The sequence below is a fragment of the Felis catus genome, chromosome C2 (assembly GCF_018350175.1).
Source record: "Felis catus isolate Fca126 chromosome C2, F.catus_Fca126_mat1.0, whole genome shotgun sequence".
Lineage (NCBI taxonomy): Eukaryota > Metazoa > Chordata > Mammalia > Carnivora > Felidae > Felis > Felis catus.
In genome coordinates, this window is record NC_058376.1 from 38660527 (window position 1) to 38684583 (window position 24057).

The 24057-nt window shown below is 33.0% G+C and overlaps 1 protein-coding gene across 3 annotated transcripts in view; it reads left to right on the plus strand.

Annotated features, from left to right (window-relative positions):
* Positions 1 to 24057, plus strand: part of CADM2 (cell adhesion molecule 2) — a 1068777-nt gene that overhangs the window by 908627 nt on the left and 136093 nt on the right. For all 3 annotated transcript variants that reach the window (XM_019839555.3, XM_019839556.3, XM_003991537.6), the window contains one exon: positions 1234 to 1404. In XM_019839555.3, coding sequence (XP_019695114.1) covers positions 1234 to 1404 — 171 coding nt within the window. The remainder of the gene's footprint in view (positions 1 to 1233; positions 1405 to 24057) is intronic.

The following is a 24057-nucleotide window of genomic DNA, read 5'->3' on the forward strand; positions in this document are numbered from 1 at the left end:
CATTGAGGATGATATTACCTGTGGGTCTTTTGTATATGGCTTTTATGATGTTGAGGTATATTCCCTCTATCCCTATTTTGTTGAGGGTTTATATCAAGAATCAATGCTATACTTTGTCAAATGCTTTTTCTGCATCTATTGAGAGGATCATATGGTTCTTATCCTTTCTTTTGTTAATGTGGTATACCACATTGATTGATTTGTGAATATTGAACCACCATGCAGCCTAGAAATAAACCCCACTTGATTGTGTTGAATGATTCTTTTAATGTGTGGTTGGATTTGATTTGCTAGTACCTTTTTGAGAATTTTTGCATCCATGTCCTCTTTTATTATTTTTTTAAAATTTCATTTAGATCCAAGTTAGTTAGCATATAGTGTGATAATAGATACAGGATTAGAACCCAGAGATTCATCACTTGCATATAACACCCAGTGCTCATCATAATGTGCCCTCCTTAAGGCATCGCACATCACCCATCACCCATGTAGTCCATCCCCCCATCCAACAACCCTCCAGCAACCCTCAGTTTGTTCTCTGTATTTAAGAGTCTCTTATGGTTTATCTCCCTCTTTGTTTTTATCTTAATTTTCTTTCTCGTTCGCTTTGTTCACCTGTTTTGTTTCTTAAATTCTACATATGAGTGAGATGGAACCAGAATGTGTATTACTAAGCAAAATAAGGTCAGTCAGCAAAAGACAAATACCATATGATCTCTTACTTCCTTTAGTGAAGAAGACAACTTTTCATTGTTGGTATTCTTTGGGAATTATGTTCATCTGACATTGGTTCATGTTGAAATTATAGCTCAACACATTGTACTTTCTTTTAGGCATAACAGGATGTTGTGACTTTGCCCTTCCCAACTAGTGGTTCAGAGATTTAAGATTATCTTATGCAAAACTCAAATATAAAGAAAGGTCATGAATATTATAAAATGGCCTGATTTCTCAAATGGAGTGTTAAAAAAAAATCTTGCACTTTAGTTTAGAAACAACTGTATTCCACCCTTTAATTTTATTGATGTATTCACCTTTTAAAATTTATTTTTGAAGTAGTTGTAACCTTGCTCAAATTGAAATGGAATAAATGTTAAATTAACAAATATTTGCTTTTTAAAAATTGAAGAAGGTTGGAGACATGAGGCCCCCAGTTGTGTCTCAAGTGAATGAAATCTGTTACATTTTGAAAGATGATGTCATAGAATTTTAAAATTTACATTTTACTTTCAGATGTAAAATACTTAAAAGAAGAGGATGCTAATCGCAAGACATTCACCGTCAGCAGCACACTGGATTTCCGAGTGGACCGGAGCGACGATGGTGTGGCTGTAATCTGCAGAGTAGACCACGAATCCCTCAATGCCACCCCTCAGGTGGCCATGCAGGTGCTAGAAATACACTGTAAGTAAATGCTGCTCCCTTCCCAGTGATAGCAGAAGCAACTCTCTTCATCTACATTTAAAATCATTTCAAAATGTCCTCACATTACCACACAGGTGCAGCAAAATCTACAGCAAAATGAAGTATGACTACCCTCACTGGTATTAATCGCATTCAGAGGAAAGTAGTCCTTGCCAGAGTATCATTCTTGACAAGGAAGAGAAATAAAGAAAATATCCTAAGGCTAAAACTTCTAATTCTCTTCCACACGGTGACTTGATATAAGCAGTAGTCATTTTGGCAGTCAATGAGGGTTGGGAATCAGAGAGAGCCTTGATGGACCTTGCTGTATGAAAGTAATTTGGTGAATCAGGAGCATGTCGTGCTATCTGTGCTTTTAACATGAGACAATGCTTTACTTCTATAGGAGATAATCTACATTTTTATAAATACAGGGGCATATCCATTATGGTCTCTTCATCAACATCATGAGTACTCACGAGTGATAGGAACAACACTAATTGGATGACTCCAATGGGCAGGGAGCAGTGCTGTTTTGTTGGCATTATTTCATCTCATGGCTCATGTTAGGACATCAGCATAAAAACCTGATGATGATTAATTACTCTCTTTAGTCACGGTTGATGGATGAGGACACTGAAGATTATAGTGGTTGAGTCACTTGGCCAAGCTCACACAACTAGCAAACAGTAGACTTGTAATCATGACATTTTTAGTAGTTAGCATGGCATTTAGAATGTAACAGGTGATGTATAAATATTTATCTACATGAAGATGAATCAACTGAGATTATAGGAAAAAGTCAAAAAAAGTAGAGCCCAGAGGATTATATTTCTGAAGTGTATTACCTCGTTTTTTTTTTAATATTGAAAAGTTTTTGTTTGCTTTTACTATCTGTGATAAAGTTATAGTTTGTGTTTAGAATTTGTGTGTGATATAAGATTACACTAAATCCTAAAATGTTAAATCTAAAAGCTAGTCTTTTAATAGACCTCATGGGATTTTGTTTTTACTTATTTATTCAACAAGAATTTATTGGGTCAATACTATGAAACAGGCATTGTTTTGGGCACCGAGGTTACATAAGTGACCAAAAAGAATAATATTAACAAAACAAGGTAAGATTGTCTTCATGTGTCAGAATTACCACTGCCAGCAACAAACTCCAGTTCTCTTACAGCATCCATTCTAGGTGGGAATGACAGAAAAGCAAAATAAATAAAAACAACATATAGCATTCTATGTATTAAGTGCTGTGGGGAAAAAATAGAGCAGAGGTGATAAGGAGTGCAATCTGAGAAATGGGAATGGATATATATGTATGTATATATATATATATATATATATATATATATATATATACATACACACATATATATACATATACATACACACATGCATATATACAATGTGTTTATATGTAAATATATATTATATGTTATATTAATTTATATTATTATATATCATAAATATATATTTATATGTAAATATATATGTTGTTTATATTATACATGTATTTAAATGGAAAAAAATATATGTATATATATATGTATATATATATATGTATATATATACATATATATATATAAAATACAGAGGGAAGAGCAAGTACAAAGGCCCTGAGGTAGGAGCATATGTGTTGTTTTTGTGTTTCTGGAAACAGCAAGGATACCAGTAAGATCAGGATAGAGTGGAAAACTAGAGAGTATTTATGAGAGATCAAGGAAGTACCAGGGAGACCAGGCTTTTTTTTTTCACTTTTTAATAAAAAATGTCAACCTGATTATGATTTTTAATTATCACCCACTGTCTTAATTATTCCTAGTTTACTAGTAATGGAAATTATCATAACATTTTAAATACTTTCAATTATATTAAGGTATTTTCATTAATTTTTCTCCTGTTACTGAAACAGATTCCACAACAAGCATATTTTAGAGCCCAAACTGAGATTATCTTCAAATTTCAGCATTTATTTGCAGTGACACGTTGGAACAATTACTGAAACTTCTTGAGCTTCGATTATAAATTAGGAAATTAGGTTCTTCAAGGATCAAGCCAGACAATATTTTTATGGCATTTAATGAGCTTTCTATAAATGCCAGTTGCCTTAGTTAGTTCAGGCTGCTGTAACAAATATACCCATAGACTGGGTGGTAATATAAGCAAAAGTTTATTTCTCAGTTTTGGAGGCTGGAAATCCAAGATCAAGGAGCAGGTAAGGGGCCTTGTCGTGGTTCATAGATGTTTGTCTTCTATCTGTGTCTGCACATGGCAGACGGAGCTAAGGAGCTCTCTGGATTTTTGTTGTTGTTGTTGTTGTTGTTGTTGTTGTTGTTGTTGTTGTTGTTTTTGGTAAGGTCACTAAGCCCGGTCATAACCTTCCAACCACCCCCACCTCCTAATCGTCACATTGGGGATTAGGTTTCAACATATGAATTTTGGAGGGACATAAACATTCAGCCTATAGTACCTTCCGTTTTCTAGTCTTATTTCATCAATATGTCTCTAAATATATGGAAGATTATGGGGCACCTGGGTGACTCGGTTAAGTGTCTGACTTCGGCTCAGGTCATGATCTCACGGTCCGTGAGTTCAAGCCCGCGTCAGGCTCTGTGCTGACAGCTCGGAGCCTAGAGCCTGCTTCGATTCCGTGTCTCCCTCTCTCTCTGACCTTTCCCCATTCATGCTCTGTCTCTCTCTGTCTCAAAAATAAATAAACGTTAAAAAAATTAAACTTGTGGAAGATTATATAATTTGCTATGTCGAGAGGACACAGGTTATCAGCATCTTGATTTAAACTTTTTTTCATTTTCATATAAACCAAAGTAAGAATTTAAAAATAATATTTGATTACTAGTTTAAGTATAATTTTTAACATAAAATAAAATAAAATAATAAAAATTAAGTCATAAAAATATGAAAGTTCATCAGTCCAAGATTAATCACTGAAACCCACCAACAGTGAAGCAACATCAGATATACTTAGTTTGCCATGGCGAAGAAGGTCATACCAGGCGAATCTCTGGGTGCTGGTAAAAAACAGTATGAACAAGCTTGTTAGAGGATTTGGGTTTGTCCTGAATATTCTAAAGAGGGCTCTGGATTGAATGCTGTCAAGATTGGGGACACATTGTGGATGTATATGTTGATACCTTTTACCTGGAAAGCAGACATTAAAGCAGAACTAGATTTGCTGTTATAAAGATGCAGCAGTTAATTTTTTTGTGGTTGCTGAGTGTCCTGGTCTCTGTCTTATTTCAGACTTGAAATGGAATAGACTTGCCTTTGTCTTCTTATACCCCATAGTCACAGAGCAGCTCTAGCTGATTATTGTTTAGATTCTAGAAAATTGTTTATGTTTGTTGAGAATATTTCAGGCTAGCTGTCAGATGCCAGTTGTTAGCTGCCAAAGTCATTTTCACTTTTTTGGGAGTCTAAAATGGAGCTATTATATATATACTTCCCGGGCATTTTTTGCTGTTCACTGTATTTCAATGTGCATTATTAAGCGAACTTCATGGAGGAAGGCAATTGAATTCCCTCATTTTTTAGAACATTTTACATGAAAAATGTTACACTTGCTGCCCAATTAAAAATAGCAACTCATTTTATCATGGTTTAATATGTAAGTGGCTGAAGGCAGAGACCGTATCTATTTAAATTATATATTTTAGCATCTAGCACACCACCATTCAAGTATGTGAAGGTAATTAAAACTAACTGATGATAACGCTGAATGTTCCTTTAGGGATGCAGAACATTCCCCAGAGATGAAACAAGGAGTGGAGAGCAGACAGGGGGCATTTAGCAATAGTTTGCATTTAAATTAGAGTACATTGAGCTAATTGGGTGTGGTCTTCATGGCTCTGCGTAGGTACACATGTGCAATATGTGATGTAAGCAGGGGAAGATAGAAAGAATTGGAAAAGGAAGAAGGTGGTTAGCCTAGAATTTGTGGACCATAAATTTAGAATTTCCACTTTGTTATACAATGGTCCTATCATGAATAACCACAAAGATTGGCTCAAATGGAGTCCCAGAGTAAAAGAGCTGCCACTGTTTCTGGGGTGAGTGACCAGAGTAAAAGTATATTCTACAATAATGGAAAGCTGAGACTATGCATGAAATTAAAATCCTGTGAAAAGGCAGGTTTGATAAGAAATTAGAAAGGAGAGGAGAGCCTGGGTGACTCCAGCTTCAGCTCTGATCATGATCGCATGGTTCACCAGTTTGAGTCCTACATCTGGCTCTGTGCTGACAGCTGAGCCTGGAGCCTGCTTCAGATTCTGTCTCCCTCTCTCTGCCCCTCCCCTGCTCATGCACTGTTTCTGTCTCTCTCTCAAAAAAAATAAACATTAAAAAATAATTTTAAAAATCTGGAGAGTTAAACACATAGTTGCAAGAGCAAAAAATAGATAATAGGAGGAATTGTATTCCTAGGGCTATGGTTTAATTCCATAACCCAGTGATTCGCAAGTTAGAAGGACTCGGCCTATAAAGTATGTCACGGCAACATTCATTTCTTTATAAAATATTAATCCTAAATTTTAATGCCACTATGAAGGAATATAGTTTCTTTAAACATAAAATTTAAGAAACTGTAGACTTTCACTGTGAACCACAAACGCCTGCAAATTTCACACAACAGATAACAGCATACTTTGTACCTGTGCTGTGGAAAAGCGACTCTCTTTTTTTACAGATGGAAATTCTAATTCATTTTTCTATTTTTATGCAGATCTTGGAAAACAATAACTTTTTATTTGTCTGATTTAATTTTTAGAAGAGCAGATTGTATAAGTCAGATTTTATTTAATTCTCAATAAGAATAATGTATCTTCACGAACAGAATGAAATATGCACAAAACACAGAAAAGAAGAAAATAACTGAACATTCATTTTCTGTACGTGACACTGACGAAATTTCATAAAAAGGCAGCTGTTATTGAAAAGGAGAAAAATAAGAGAGAGATTAGTAAAGTATTTCAGAATTGTGAATGCTCTGAGAAAGCATTTTAGTACTGTGGCATTGAACTGCCCATATGGATAAATAAGAACCCAAATTTTAAGTCTCTTGTGTGTATGTATATGCGTTAAGTGAAATATATATATATATATGTATATATATATACATATATATATATATATATACACACATACACACACAACATATTATAAATAATTCATCAAATTATGAAACATTATGCTATCATTAATATTTGTTTACTGGTTCCATTTGGTAACAGTGCCATTCTTTACCTATAAGTAACTGTTTACACATGCACATCATAAACAAGTTTTAAAACAATTCATAGTTAAAATAGTTCACAGAAGAAAATCTATTGTGAGCCTAAACAAAATCAGTGTAAGCAACCATATAAAAACCCATACTTGCTTAGTGTAAGCAACCAAAAAGGAAAAAGAAAAAGAACAGAAGGAAGGAAGGAGGAAAGGGAGGAAGAAAAGTAGGAGGGAAGGAGAGAGGAATGGAGGGAGTGAGGGAAGGAGGAAGGAGGAAGGAAGGCAGGAAGGCAGGAAGGAAGGAAGGAAGGAAGAAGGAAGGAAGGAAAGAAGGAAGGAGGGAAGGAAAGATAGATGGAGGCTGCAGTTTTAAAATTGTGTATTTAAGTGAGATCAGTTAGGGAGCACCTGGCTGACTCAGTTGGTAGAGCATGTGACTGAATCTTAGGGTCATGAGTTCAAGCCCCATATTGGGCATAGAATATACTTAAAATAATTTTTTAAAAGAAATATATATATATACATATATATTCTAATGAGATCAGTTAGGTTAATGACTGAAAATAAATGCATTATATATCTTTAAATAACAGAAAAAGATCTGGATTTATTTGTTGCTATAATAGTATTTTTATAGGAACTAAATGGTCAATTTATAGGCCTGACCTTTAACTTCTTGAAGCTTTTAATTTCCATTCTAGTTAACATGCAAATGAACTATTAATCAATTTTTCCCTTAAAATCTTGTTAAAAAACATATTGCTTAAGAAATTCCTTTTTTTTTCTCTTTTAAACAGAATTACTTTATCCCTAGATGAACTAAATTCTTGACTGTACATTATTTGCTACTTTTCTGAACTGTCTAATGTACATGATCAGTTCTCTCTTTAGCTCTACTTATTCTAATTTAAAAAATTAAGATTTGGGGGCACCTGGGTGGCTCAGGCAATTAAGATTCCTAAGCTTCTGACTTCAACTCAGGTCATGATGTCACCGTTTGTGGGTTTGAGCCCCACATCAGGCTCTCTGCTGTCAGCACAGAGCCCACTTCTGATCCTGTCTCCCTCTCTCTCTTTGCCCCTTACACACTCGAGTTCTCTCTTTCAATCTCTCAAAAATAAATAAATAAATAAATAAATAAATAAATAAATAAATAAACAAACAAACAAACATTAAAAAAATTAAGATTCTGATTATAGAAGAAATTCAATACATATGGGTTTGGGAGGTTTTAACCATTTTGTTTATATCTCCACTGTAGATATACATGATATAGAAGAGACATATTTTCAGATGCATGCAGAGATTCTTCATTAAACATAGTTTTTTTTTCATGTTTACTTATTTTTGTGAGAGAGAGAGAGAGAGAGCGAGCAAACATAAGCAGGGAGGGGCAGAGAGAGAGAGGGAGACACAGAATCTGAAGCAGGCTCCAGGCTCTGAGCTGTCAGCACAGAGCCCAATGCAGGGCTTGAACCCACAAACTGCAAGATCATGACCTGACCCGAAGTCAGCCGCTTAACCAACTGAGCCACTCAGGCACCCCATTAAATGTAGTTTTTGATTGTTCTTTTTCACTTATAAAAAAATTAAGTTCTCACCTACTCAATCCTCTCTCACCTCTCTAGCCCACGTCAATGTCTTGTTAATTGTCCTGTGTTAGTTCTATCAACTATCCTTCCACCACTTGCCTGTTTATTTCAGAAAGCACTGAATTAAATGTTTCAGGCTATCTAGGTTTATTAGACAGAAAGGTGGGTGCTACAAGAAGAATTTCAAAATAAAATATCTCACTCAGTTGGCGTCTCATTTGTGAAATGCTGATTATTTAATTACCTTGTCTATCACGAATTATCTGTCCAGAGGCACAGAATGTAAACGGAGTCAGTAAAGGTGAAATGAGAAGTTTCTGGAGGTTAAATTTTCAAAAATTAAAATAAATTGTTACTTGATTAACAAAACACCACTTTTATGCCTGAGGATACTTTGGAAGGATTTTTAAGTTTCAAAATATTTCACAAAGTTCATGAAATAAATACATTTTAGAATCACAAAGTAATCTATCATGCTTAGCAAAAAGATACATTTTTCTGCATTAATAAAGAAAGGTAGCCTACTCTTCAACCTCTATTTGAGATCCCAATAGTTTTTTTTTTTAATTTAATTGAAGTATAATTGACATACAATAGTCGATTGGTTTCAGGTGTACATTAGACTGATTCGATATTTTTATATATTACAAAATAATCACCAGAAGTTTAGATACCATCTATCACCATGCAAAGTCATTACAGTATTATTGACTATATTCCCATATTACATCCCTGGGACATTTTTATTTTATAACTGGGAGTTTGTATCTCTAAACCCCTTTTACCTATTTCACCCACCTCTCAATTCTCCCCTCTGTTGGTAACCTACAGTTTTGGGTTTTTCCCCCTCTCTCTATGGATCTGTTTCTGTTTTGTTCATTTGTTTTTGTTTTTTAAATTCCACATAAACTGAATGCATGTGGTATTTGTCTTTCTCTGTCTGACTTATTTTACTTAGCATAATACCTTGTAGGAGCATCCATGTTGTTGCAAATGGCAAGTTTTCATTCTTTTTATGTCTGAGTAATCTCTCTCTCTCTCACCATCTTTTTTCTCCATTCATCTATTAATGCACACTTAAGCTGCTTCCATATCTTAACTATTGCAAATAATGCTGCAATGCACATAAGGGTGCGCATCTCTCTCCAGATTGGTGTTTGTGTTTTCTTTAGATGGAATTGTTGGATCCTAGAGTTGTTCTTATTTTAATTTTTTTGAGAAAACTCCATTATATTTTCCATAGTGGCTGCTCCAATTTACTTTCCCACAACAGTGCATGAGGTTTCACTTTTCTCCACACTTGTTCTCTTGTGTCTTTTTGCTAAGAGCCATTCTGACAGGCATGAGGTGATAATCTCAGTGTGGTTTTGATTTGTATTCCCCTGATGATGAGTGATGTCAAGCATCTTTTCATGTACTCCTTGGACATCTATATGTCTTCTTTGGAAAAATATATTAAAACCCTCTGCTCATTCTTTAATGGGGTTATTTTATTTTCTTGATATTAAATTGGGTAAGTTCTTTACATATTTTATAGTGATCCTTTATCAGATGTATGATTTGCAAATATCTTCTTCCATTCAGTAGCTTGCCTTTTCATTTTGTTGATGGTTTCCTTCAGTGTGCAAAAGCTTTTCAGTTTGATGGAATCCCTTTTTTTCTTTATTTTAGCTTTTGTTGCCTTTGCCTGGGAAGAGTCATTCAAAAAAACACTGTAAAGACTAATATCAAAGAGTTTACTGACCATGCTTTCTTTTAGGAGTTTTACAGTTTAAGTCTTAAAATTGAAGTCTTTAAACCATCTTAAATTCATTTTCATATATGGTTGTCCAATAGATTTTTAACCTTTTTCAGGGAGGATACATTCATATATTTCCCATAATGATACATTATTGACATGCATCATGAAATAATTATTTATTCTTTAATTGTAAAAGAATATTTTATTTAGTCCGTGCAATATTGAATTATTATTTAATCAGCAAATATTTTAAGTGATCTGAGTGCCTGGATTCAATATGTTACTATAAAGTTTCTGTTGTTAATAGAAGAAAATATTTTTGTGTTATTAAATTGAAGCCAAGAGAAGTGTATATGTTTGTGAGCACAGATTCCAAATTTTAACAAATATTAATTTCATATATTAAACTAATCCAATGTATTCCAACTGGCCTTTCTTAATCAAGCTTATTATAATGTGTACATTTACAAAATTTTTTAGAAGTTTTAACATTATTTTAAGCACACATTATTTTTTAGAAGTTTTAATTTTTTAGAAGTTTTAAAATTATGTTAAGCTATTCAAAAATAGTTCCCAAATGATGGAATATATAAATGGTAGAGATGACAATGTATCTTTTGCAGTTAATTTTAAGTCAATTTAATTGAGAATAAAAACTGGATAAGAAAGTGAGACAGAAAAGATTTTGATAAGTAAAACCTAATACGGAGAAAACAAGCACAAGTTATTAATATCCAATTTTTTTACTTCTTTTAAGAATTTTTTTAAATGTTTATTTATTTTTGAGAGAGAGGGAGACAGACAAAGTGTGAGCAGGGGAGGAGCAGAGAGAAGGAGACACAGAATGTGAAGCAGGCTCTGTGTGCCAGCACAGAGCCTGACATGGGGCTTGAACTCACACACCATGAGATCATGACCTAAACCAAAGTGAGACGCTTAACCAACTGAGCCACCCAGGCACCCCTCAATTTTTTTAACTTCTGATTTAATAGCATTATGTTTTAGAAGTATATTATTAAAATATAGTTTAAGGCTGATTTTTCCAAAGTGACTACATATTTTCAATTAGTGTCCTATATTTTATTAGTGTCCTAATATTTTCAAATTGTTCTACTTCTGTTTTTTGATTGAACTGTAATACATATACATATATATATATACACACATATATTTCTATGAGAAAAAATTACGGTTAGAAAACTATAATCAATTGATTGATGTATTGAATTTTATTGGATTAGCCTTGAATATACTTAATATCATTACTATTTACCATCTGGGTCCAAAAGACTTTTTTTTAATTAATAGGCTTTGTTTTTAGGAGCAGCTTTCAGTTTATAAAAAATTTGAACAAGAAGTACAAAGTTCCCGTATATACCCTTATCCTACCCTCCCCCCTCACTTTTTCCCCTATTATTAACATCATACATTATTGTGGTACATATATTAACAATTGATGAACAAATATTGATAGATTATTCTTTGAAAAAGTCTGTATTTTACATTAACATTCACAATTTAAGTTGTATGATTCTATAAGGTTTTGACCAGTGTATAATGTCCTACAGCCATGGTCACAATATCATACAAAATACATTCATTGCCCTAAAAGCCCCTGTGCTTCACCACTTGATTGCCCCTTCCCTTTCCTCAACCCCGTGCCAACCGTGTGATCTATTAGCTAGCTGTATAAGTTTGCCTTTTCTGGGATATCATATAGTTAGAGGTATGTAGCATACAGTCTTCTCAGACTGTTTTATTTCATTCGGAAACATACATATAAGGTTGCAACGTGTCTTTTTTGTTGCTTGAGAGCACATTTATTTTAATTGCTAAATAATATTCTATTGTCTGCATATACCAGGATTTGTTTATCCATTCACCTATTGAAAACAAATCTTAGTTACTTCCAAATTCTGGCAGTTATGGATAATGCTACTATAAATATCTGTGCACAGGTTTTTGTTTGAGCAGAAGTTTTCAACTTCCTTGAGTAAATGGCATTCAAATTTTAATTAGAACAAATTTTGGCAAAAGCAAATGAATTGATTACGAAAAGAAGAGGCAACATATCTTAATGCTACTAAGACTAAAACATGAAATTTTAGAAAAATCTAAACATGTTTATCTTGTACTATAAATCGTATTGTTGGATTGTGTGGCAAGACCATATTTAGCTTTGTAATAAACTGCAAACTATCTTGCAAAATGGCTGCCTAATTTGCATTCCCACCACCAATGAATGAATGTCCCTGTTCCTCCATGTCCTCACTAGCATTTGGAATGTCAGTGTTTTGGATTTAGGCCATTCTAAACAGTGGTGGTATATCATTTTAATTTGCGATTCCATAATGTCTTATGACGCTGAGCATCTTTTCATATGCTATTTTCCATTTGCATATCTTCTTGGGTGAGGTGTCTATCTAGATTTTTGCCAGGTTTTTAAATGTGTTGTTTTTCTCATTTGAGCTTTAAGTGTTAGTTCTTTGCACATTTTGGATACCAGTCACTTATCACACATATCCTTTGCAAATAGTTTCCCCCATTGTCTTTTCATTTTTTTAAAATGTCTTTCTCCAGAGCAAACATATTTAATTTAAACGAAGTTCAGCTTATCATTTTTTTCTGTCTCATGGATTATGCTCTCTGTGTTGTATCTAAAAAGTTGTCATTAAGCCTGAGGTCATCTAGATGTCTCCTATCTTATCTTTTAGAAGTTTTATAGTTTTGCACGTTACCTGTAGGTCTATGACCCATTTTGAGTTAATTTTTGTGAAAGATGTAAGGTCTGTCTTTGAATTCATGTTTTTGCTTGTGAATGTCAGTTGTTCTGTAATTTGTTAAAAAGACTATCATTTCTTCATTGAATTGCCTTTGTTCCTTTGTTAAAGATCTGTTGACTATACATATGTGGGGTTCTCTCTGAGCTCTCTATTCTGTTACTTGATCTATTTATTTTGCATTAATACCATACTGACTAGGTTACTATCTTGAAGTATGTAGTGTCAATTCTCAGACTTCTTTGATATCGTAATTTTGTCAATATTTATAAATTTATAATGAAGAAGTATTATAAATTTGATTATAATTACCACAAATATAATCACCAGTATATTAAACTTTATTATGCTAATCCTTGATATGTCAGGAAAGAATGTAATTACCATTTACCCTCTGGGCCTAAGAGCCATATTGTTTTTAGATTTTTAGGCTGTAAGTTATTTTTTAACAATGTGAAAATGTAATAATAAAGGGATAGTGAAAAACAACTTTGTTAGACTCTTTAATAATAATTTAAATATAGCAAACTTGAATTTCTTTTCCATATTTCCCTGGATTTGATGATATATATACCCCAAATGGGCAACAACTGTCATGTATGGTCCTGGAACACATCATATTGTAAATACCGAGTCCAGATTTAAAATGTATGTCTACCTTGTCCTATTTAATCATTGTTTCTGGTTCTTTTTTTCGCTTGAGTTGTCAGAATGAAACACTTTTAAAAACTTTGGTGGTTCCTAATTTTGTCAAAGAGAGGAAAAATATCTTTGTTCTATAATTGCAAGCATTTTTATTTTTCAATTTATAAGCACCAGCTAAATTAAAAAGTAAAATGAATTTAAATTTTATTATTACCAAATGACTTCAGCATTTATCCATTTATGAACTATATAAGTTCTAATGCACAGAAAGCATAAAAATGAAAAAACATTGTCATATTTTATTTTTAGCAAAATCTAGTTGCAAAATATTGTGTGATAAAGACCTTCCCTTTGTTTCCTTAGAAACAAATTGTTTACTTATTGATTTTTGAGCTTAATACAATTCTTCTAGTATTTCATAAGTGAAGACTTCTGTTTCACCATCATTATATTCTTGAGTCCTACTGTTTTCTCTCTGCATTTATCATCTGATCTATCTAATAATTTTGAGATCTCTTTCTCTGTCAATTTTCTTCTCTTGCTATTCTGAGCAGGAAATGAAAGATTCAGAATTCTCAAATGATCATGAAAGCTAACAAAACAACCAACAAACAAGCAAACAAAACTAGAATGATGTTTTTTATTTCCAGACTTCTTTTCTGCTACCATGAAAAAAATACAAAATCTGACCAACCCTATACATGAATGGGGATCAGGCAACAGTGATGATTTACATCACTCTCGCATAATCCTTCCACACCAGCACTGTTTAATATAGTTTCATGTCATGATGGAAATGTTCTTATTGTCCCAAAATAGTAAGTAGTCAGTAACTAGCTACATGTGGCTGCTAAGCACTTGAAATGTAGATCTTGTGACTAATGAAGTGTGGCTTAAATTTTATTTAATTTTAATTAATTTACATTGAAATTTACATAGTCACATACCACTAGTTGTTACTATATTGGACACCATCACTCTAGATGATTTCATCATACTTCCATTTTCGTATTATGTCATTCCATTTAGTATAGTTGAGGATAATTGATGAGTTATGGTCGAGTTAATGGTGAAGTAATTCATAAAATGCTAAAGTAGCAAGATTTTTCATACTATAGAAAATATAACACCCATATAATTTCACAATGTTATCTTAGATTTACAAAAGAGTCCAGTGGTTTCATATCGTAATTGAAAAGTAAATTTTGAAAAGTAGATTTTCTCTTTGTTTTTAGGAGAACCTCTATAAAAGGGTACAAATCATGAAATGCAGTCTCTAAAAATAGAACTGTTTCATATAGAAGCTCAACAACTAAACTTGGGGCCATTGAACTCTAATAATATGCTAAGGGTTAACCTTCCCTATCTTTTTAGGAAAATTTTTATTTATATTATTAAGAACAAGGCTAGTGATTTTAGTAATTATTAGAGAGTTGCAGGAAGTTTTATTGTGCCCTCAAAATGCCTTTCGGTTTTCTTTGTGATGACCATGATTTTAGAATTTGCTATTTAATTTTTGGTTTACGTGTAGAATGATCACATTGGAGCTCGTTAGTGAGTAGTGATCACAAGTCCATCTGTTCTTTGAGGTGGTAGGTAAGATGTGCCATATAGGGATAGGCCATGCTTTTACAAAACTACAATGTTTGGTGTCCAAATACAGGTTAACAACCACGGCAGTGATATAGAAGCTTTTAAAGAAAATATATTTGGAAAACAGTGCGACCTTGAAAATCAATACTGCATTTTTAAAGGTTCTAGTTCTGAAGTCAGATAAGGCTAGTTTGGAATTCAAGTTTCCTTAAGTGACTTTATGCTAAACCTAATTTCCTCATTTGAAAAATGTACCTACTTCATATTTTTTGCAAGGATTAAATCAAGTAATGTTTTATAAGTGCTGGGTTTTTCATTATTAGTATTAGTATTAGGAAAGTAACATACCTTATGTATGCAAACAATTTTAGGAAATACTTTCTATAAGGTCTATACATTGTGAAAGGAAATGCAAAAGCTTGAGAATACAAACAGAAAACCTATGAAATAAGTAAAAAAAAAAAAAATATATATATATATATATATATATATATATATATAGAGAGAGAGAGAGAGAGAGAGAGAGAGAGAATTTGCTTTGTAATTTTGCCCAGGACATACACTATTTACCAAAATTGAAAAAAAAAATCAATCTTAAATTTGGTGATTATGGGAAGTGAAATAAGTCAGACTGAAAACGATAAATGCCATATGATTTCATTCTTTTGTAATATCTGAAAAACAAAGCAAATGAATAAACAAACAAAAAGTAGAATCAGACCTTTAAATACAAAGAATGAATCGATGGCTGCCAGAGGGAAAGGATGGAGGGGTGGGCAAAATGGGTGAAGGGGAGTGGGGGACACAGGCTTCCGGTTATGGAGTGAATAAGTCCTGAGAATAAAAGGCACAACACTGGGAATCTAGTAAATGATACTATATTAGCATTGTATGGTGACAGATGGCAGCTACACTTGTGGTAAGTACAACATAGAGATGTTGAATCACTATGTTGTACACCTGAAACAAATAGAATACATATACTCAATTAAAAAAAGATTAAAAATTTGATGATATTAGGAAAAAAAACCCTACAATGCTGCTGTCAGCATCCTTTAGAGATAACGTATCCTACACTTTATATTATTTCTAGATGGCTCACATACAACATCATACACAGCCCACGTCTTCTCTACAACAACCCTTTGTTCAACTGTTTTGAATTTCCTTCTATTCTTTACCTCTAGAAAAATGCCAGTTCAAATACTATGTAATCTTTGAACTATTTTAAGTGCCACTTCTCTGGGTAACTTTCTTTGTTTCTGATAAATACGTATAAGCCCTTCCTTCCTAACACCTATAATTCTTCATCAAATGCTGTGTTGCTTTCAATTTTAAATTTTGCGTGATTTGGAACCGTACATGATATTTATTTGAATAAATTACTATGGGTTACTATATTTGTGGATCTATAGTGCTTGAAAAGTGGTAGCAGTGGGTCTTCTACACACACTAATTTGTATACATTTGTTGAATACATTAAATATTGTCACAAAAATAATTTTTCACTAGAATTAAAAGGAATTTCATAGACTGTTGAAGGAAAAAGTACCTGATAGTTTTGAGCATGTTTTCATAATGTTGTGAGTTAAAAGGAAAGTGAGGGCCTGAGTTTTACTGTAAAATTACAAACAGGAAAAATAAATTGGACGTCTGAGAAAAAGTCATTCTTACACAGAAGAAATAGGTAGCAGATAATGCTGCAGCTGAAATGGTTGGTGTATCCACACATACACCTTGAGGTGGACCTTGAGGTGTAGCCTGAGTTTGATTTTCAGCTTTTCATTTCAGGAGAGTATTTTAACAGCCTTCCTCAGGGTATTCAGCACTTCTTTCATTTCAGAAGTAGAGATTTGAGAAAAGACCACACATCCCATAGAAATGTATGTGGTTTCACAGTTCTCTGGTGGTTCCTAATCTGTTGTAACGAGGAAGAGCTATATAGGTAATGAATAGAACGAATGTAAATGTCTTACAGAAGGGCACTACTATGCACTATCTTGGGCCAGGCAAACCTTTCTGGTGGAGGGGCTGTCTTGTGCATCGAAGGATATTTAGCAACCTTCCCGGGCTCTGTCTATGCAATGTTAGTAGGATCCCTTCTACATTTCACCAACACTGTAAGGAGCAAAAATGTCTCTAGATGGTGCCAAATGTCCTGGGGAGGGGAGGGCAAAATTGCCTCTAATTGAGAACCACTATTTTAGAGAAAACTCCAAAGCGGCTTCACAAAGGTGAATCGGTGCCTAAAATCCTTTAGTATTTATGTAATTACTGAGAGATACGTATAAGGTTGCTAATTAAATTATTTTGTTCAGAAATCTTTATATAATAGCATTGCTATAAGACAAAGAATCACAACTCTTTCATCTACAAAATACTTAAAAATTTCTCAATTGTCCTTGATAGAAATTTGCTGTAGGAATTATTCTGTATTATTTACAGAGAAGAGAAACACCTTATTGAGAAGGGTATGTCAACTATATGGTCACCTAATCTTTGTGAAGGATATATCATAATAATTAATAAGGAAATGTATATATTTGTTTTTTAAACATTTTCCCAGTTTTATTAATATATAAGTTTTATATATAATTGATATCTAATACTATAACACTGTATTCGTTTAAGGTATACAACATAATTATTCAGGATATATATATATATATATATATATATATATATATAGTTAACATCTATCACTGCACATAGTTACAATTATTTTTCTTGTGATGAGAACTTTTAAGGTCTGTTTTCTTAGCAATTTTCAAATATGCATACAGTATGGTTAACTATAGGCATCATGCTATACATTACATCCTCAGAATTATATATCTTATAACTGGAAATTTGTACCTTTTAACCACCTCACTCAAAAGAATATTTTCATTTGTCAAAGAGGAAAATGATGTGAAAGGGAGATTTAAGACGGTTATAAAAGAAGAGACAGAGAGAAAGAGAGAGAGAGAGAGAGAGAGAGAGAGGAGAGACAAGTAGACAGACTGATAGTCTATGTGGTTTATACCTAGAATTTAGTAACAGTGCCAGATAGGTTTTATAATTTGAAGATCATACAGAGTCAAAGCAAATGTTTTGCCAGTTTCCAACTCAGCCAGATGAAAAAAAAGGTGATTTTGGAGAACAATAGAAGACACAAAAGTTACTACAAAAAGCACCAATTCCCGTTCTAAGAGGGAATAGGAAACACAAATTTATTGAGGTGTGGTTAAGATCAGGGGAACAAGATTCAAACTGTCTAAGTGATTTGTGATTGTGTAACTGGGGTGAGTGACTCCTCTGAGCCTTAGTTTCATGTTCTGTACAGTAAGTCAACCAAGGTCTACCTTGCATGCTGTATGAAAGAGTTCAATGAGACAACACATATAGAACATTTACAATGATAACTTTTACCAAGTATTTGATCAATGTTCATTTTATTAGAAGATTGCTGTGACACATAAATTTGATTTTATAACACACTAGTGGTCCTAACCAGTAGTTGGAAAATATAAATATCTGCTTTTCGTTTATTCAATAAATATTTAATTAAAGGCCAGGAGTTATTTTAGGGCCAAGGATAAACCAGTGAACAAGACAGACATAATCTCTGCTCTGAAGAACTTGCTTTTCTAAGAATGTAATAAGCACTCAGCAGCACTACTTATGAAAACTAACACTAGAGCTTTGCATGTTACAGTGTGAATGTTATAATGTGTAATGTTATAATGTTACAATTGTGGTGAAACAATGGATATGAATGGTAATAGTACAATTCCTTATATGTTTTAGGAACTATATAAATGTTTAATTATTTGTGACTACTCATAGGAAATAACTTTTGTGAGCACATAAAATGATCAAGATAATATTTTGCTTTTAACCAAGGATCCACATAATGCCATGGGCAATGCAAATGACTGTTGCTTAAGTTATAAACCATCTTTGTTCACTCAATATATTATACTGTATGGAATTATACACTATATAGCTAATGATATATTAGTAAGCTAATGTTAGATGTTCCCTTATGATTGATTGTTTCCCTTATTCAGCAATTTTTCATCATGCAGAACAGGCTGATGTTATTTTATATAACCTTAAATTTCTGTTGTATTTCTTTGATTAAAGAAGAGGTAAGGTGTTTCTTTCCTTTCTTTTTTTTTATTGGTAAAACATTTGATTTAAAACTTTTTATTCACCTACAAAACCCTTAGTGATGGATAAATGTTGAACGACTGACACTAAATACTTTGAGAGCTTGTGCTTTCAAGAGTGTCCATTAGGTGGTTTAATGATAGCTTCATCACAGATCTTTTCTCTTTTCTAAAATCTTTGTTAAGGGTATAGAAAATCCATTTCACTGGATCAATATCTTTACTTTGATTCAAATCCTGAGTTGTTCAAGGAAAACAGGAGGTGTCCTTCCTTCCCAAGTTCATAAAGCTTTTAAAATTTTGAATAAAAATGATAATTGTGCATTAATCTATCTCTTGATAGTAATTGTGCTTGTTTCTAAATGAAACCCAGAATTTTTCAGATAAGTACAAGAAATAATGCTTCAGAATAAAGTGTGTTTTCTTTCCACATTTTAGTAATTTTAAAAATAGATTTTAAAGAGTGATATTGTTCCTACAAAAGCCTTGGAAAGGAAACATTGGGCTTTTTAAATATCTGCATATTTTGCTTGTTTGCTAGTACTGAAAATTATTTTTGGATGAATGAATATATCCCTATTTTCTCTATTCTTCTGCAAAACTTTCTCATTTGCTTGCATTTTGAGAGAAATGAGAACCAACTCATTCACTTATTCACTCAACACTTAAAGAACCCTTACAACATTTCAGACATTTTGTTAGGATCTGAGACCATACAATTAAATAGGTTAAGACCTTGGATCTTGAAGGCTAAAAATGTGTTGAATGAAGCAGCCATGAAAAAAAAATGTGTATTTTACTATGTGCAGTGTTTTATATTAACACTATACATTCTGTATTATGAAATAATTTAAACCAAATTATTTGCTGTTCTTTGCCATTTGTATGTGCTTATTATATATTATATATGTGTATTATCTATTATATATATGTTTGTATGCTATAAACATTATATATTAATCATAAACATTATATATTAATCATAAACACTTTATATTAATATCATAAACATTATATATCATTCTATAAGTACATTTATGTTCAATGAGTGTGGTGTTGTTAGAGTTGACTTACTTGAAGACATTTTAAAACAGACATAGAAGTCGTTATTTTCAAAACAAAGAAGTGTCACATATAAGACAAAGCTAAGATAAATTCATAGCAGTAATAATGCATTTTACTGACCTCCTTATTTACTATTATTAATTGGTACAATACAATGTATTATGTTAGTAATGTAAAAACAATACAGTAGATATCCCCAAACTACTAAAGAAAAATGCCATTCTGTTTTGTGAAGATGTGAAACAGGATGAAATGCGATTCATATTCCATGTAGGAATAGATTATTTCTGAAGCAAGCCTGGAATTACTATTTAAGTAAACTTCAGTTAAAAAAAAATACTATCAATCCTGAGGTGCCTGGGTGGCACAGTCAGTTAAACGTTAGACTCTTGATTTCGGCTCTGATCACGATCTCATGGTTCTTGAGTTCAAACCCAGTGTCTGGCTTGGGATTCTCTCTCTCCTTCTCTCTCTCTCAAAATTAAATAAATAAATAAACTTTTAAAAAATATTCCCAATTTTTTGAAAGCAGAAAATCTACAAATAACTTAAGAAATATGAACAGAAAAAGAAAGTTTAAAATTATTAACAGATGACTTGGCAAAGGCATGCAATAAAAGGTTTGGATTGTACGGTATTTACTTTCTCATTCCTATTTATACCTTGGTTGGTAAAAAGATTAATGGGCTAATACATGCATAAATTTAAGATTATTTTTAAAATCATTATCTTATTATCTGTTGTTCATTGTGACACTTTTTAGAAGTGACACTTTCTCCATTTCTTTTGATATATAACAAAATAAATAGTAGAGAAAAATATGTTTACCTGTTGTTTTCAATTATTAAAATATATATTTTGAAGAAATCCTGGAGACTGAAGATTCTTAAATTTAACTCACTTTTTTAAATGACTATAACTTTTGGTTTGTCTTTTTATTGGCTAAGATAACTGAATAAGTATCGGAGTTCTATACCAATTTAAAGACATTTTTATAGAATATTATTGATATTTCACTAAAATAATTTTAACCTAGTAGTGCTTGATCAACTCCCTTATGGATACAACAAAGTGATTGATGAAAATAAAATAGTAGTAATGACGGATATCTTTATCATTAAGTAAAAACCCGTTAAAGCACAAATTACTTTTTGTTATTAAAAAAAATTATTTGGGGTACCTGAGTGGCTCAGTAGGTTAGGCATCCAATTTTGGCTCAGGTCATGATCTCACAGTTTGTGAATTAGAGCCCTTCATCTGTGCTAACAGCTCGGAGCCTGAAGCCTGCCTCAGATTCTGTGTGTCCCTCTTTCTGTGTCCCTCCCCCACTAAACTCTTTCTCCCTCTCTCTCAAAAATAAATAAACATTGAAAAAATTTTAATAAAAAAATTCTTTGAGAAAGAGTCAAGTTTGGGGTAATAATCACATTACTGTTGTATTTGATATGGTAAAAAATGTAATTTTGTGTATATTGTTAAAATGGACTATTTAAAGAGAAATGCTGACTTATGTGGAAACATAACCTAGAATTTTGGCTGATTGAATAAATTTCTTCACAAATGAGTGATACCCCTGCCAAAATCATAGAGGAGAGAAACTAGTTTATTTATGAGATATTTGCATTAAAAAACAAATTGTCATTTTTATAATCATGAAAAGTTGTTATCTAATGTTATCTAACAGAAGATTTACACAAGGACGAGAGTCAGCAACAGAAATTTAATTAAATTAAACATGAGCTAAGGGTATAAGTCTATCTAAGGTTTATAACATGAATATTTAAGATTAATTTTACATACAACAGACCACAACAAAATTTGAATTAAGCACTTTTTAGTATTTTAAAATTAATATACCAAACCAATAAGAAAGCATAACAAAATCTTTAGTGTATTCATTCATTCATTTAAGAATTTATTTATCAAGCACAGATTTTCAAGTATTGTGTGAGATACTGAGGAAATAGCAGTGGCGGTTTTAAAATTACATAAACGTGAAAAAGAGAACATGTAGAAGAGGTATCTTTTCTATCACACTTGAGGATAATGAATGAATGCCCTTAGCAAATGATATTTGAGTTGAGATTTAAAAGAGTTAAATAGGCTCCCCAGAATGGAGTATTCCAAACACTTTGTATAAAAGCAGGATGAAACACATTTATTGAAGGACCTGAAAGGAAGTGTAATTATCTGGAATTCAAAGAATGAAAAAGTGTGTTGGAAGGCAAGGGAGTCAAGAAGTGTACAGATCACATGAAACTGAAAGGCTATCTTAATAATTGTGCTTTTAATCTTAAGAGCAAAGATTAACCATGCAGAAAACTGATGGTATCAGATTTATGTTTTGAGAAGACAACTTTATTAAGTTCTAAGAGTTAGATTTAGGGGGACAACAATTAACATGAGAGAGACCATTCACTATTGTGGTAAACTAGATAAAAGTTGTAGTCGTGCAGCTATAAAAAAGAACCGAATCGATGTGAAAACTATTCAGGAGGCCAATCAACCAGACCTGATGAACTGATTGATGATAGAAATACAAGGTAACAGGAGGTGTCTGGTGTAAGTAGCTGGGTGGAGGCTGGTAGTATCTATAGAGCTAGAGGTTGCTGGATGAAGAACAGGGAGGTAAGGGTTGGAGACCTTGAGCTCATTTAGGACATAGTAAAGGCCCTATGTCTTTTAGACATTCAAGTGGACACGTCCGATAGGTGCTGCATATACGTACGTGTGGTTTGTGGTAGAGAGCTGCTCTAGAATGTAAACCTGAGAATGATTGGTGAGTAGATAGAAACCAAAGTGATGGCTGTGGCTGAAAGGACCCAACAGAATTACCAGAGAACAAATCATGATCTTGGTGATCTCAGTATTTAGAGGCTAAATTCCAAAAGACAACTCAACAGAATTTGAGGGGCAATAGCCAGAGATTTAAGAGTTGAATCAGAAACATGGAGTGATAGGCTATAGAGAGGGGGGTATTCTTAAACCTAGCAAAGATCATTCTTAGGCATAAAGACTAATCAACATTTTCAGTAAGGTAACTCTGAAGTAAAATAGAAGAGCATTGTGTTATATCCCTCGATTTTGGTTACTTCAGAGGTTATTTGGTGGTCTTACCTTTTGAAAGTTCCACAGAAATGCATGCAAAACATATTAGGTGCTTCAGCATTTTCTCATGCTTAAAATTCTGTATTTTGGATATGAAAGGAATCCTGAATCTTGCTTCAGGGAATAATTTGCTATACAAAGTCTCACCTCTAATAAACTACTTATGCAAAACCGGCAGAGCTAAGAGAATCAGACCATATTCTGTTTTCCTCTAGTCTAACAGTTACCCACTGCTATGCATTTTACCTTGCTGACACAGATTGCCTGTGGCGACCTGCCCATATCCCTTTCGCATACACCGTTTCTGGGCACTGAGCAGACCAGGAGTGCCAGGGAAATAATACTCTTCACTTCCTCCAGAGTAATCCTCAACCAAACACTAATGAAAATCGGTAAATATTCCCTAAATACTGCTCTCCCTTGCTCATTGAACACGGTAACTCTGAGGCATTCCCTACATTGTCCCTCAGAGATCCATAGCAGAATTGAATCCCAGTTGCCCACTGTGTAATCTGCTCAAGAGCACACTATTTACTTCCTTCTCTTCCTGTCTCACTTTCTTGTCCTTCCTAATACCACGTCCATAAAAGTCATGTCTCAGGGTCTGTTTGTTAGGTTTCAGTATTTGTCAGGGTTCTCCAGAGAAACAAAACTAATAAAATGTATACATAGAGAAAGAGATTTATTATAAGGGATTGGCTCACACAGTTAGGGAGGCTGCAAATCCCAAC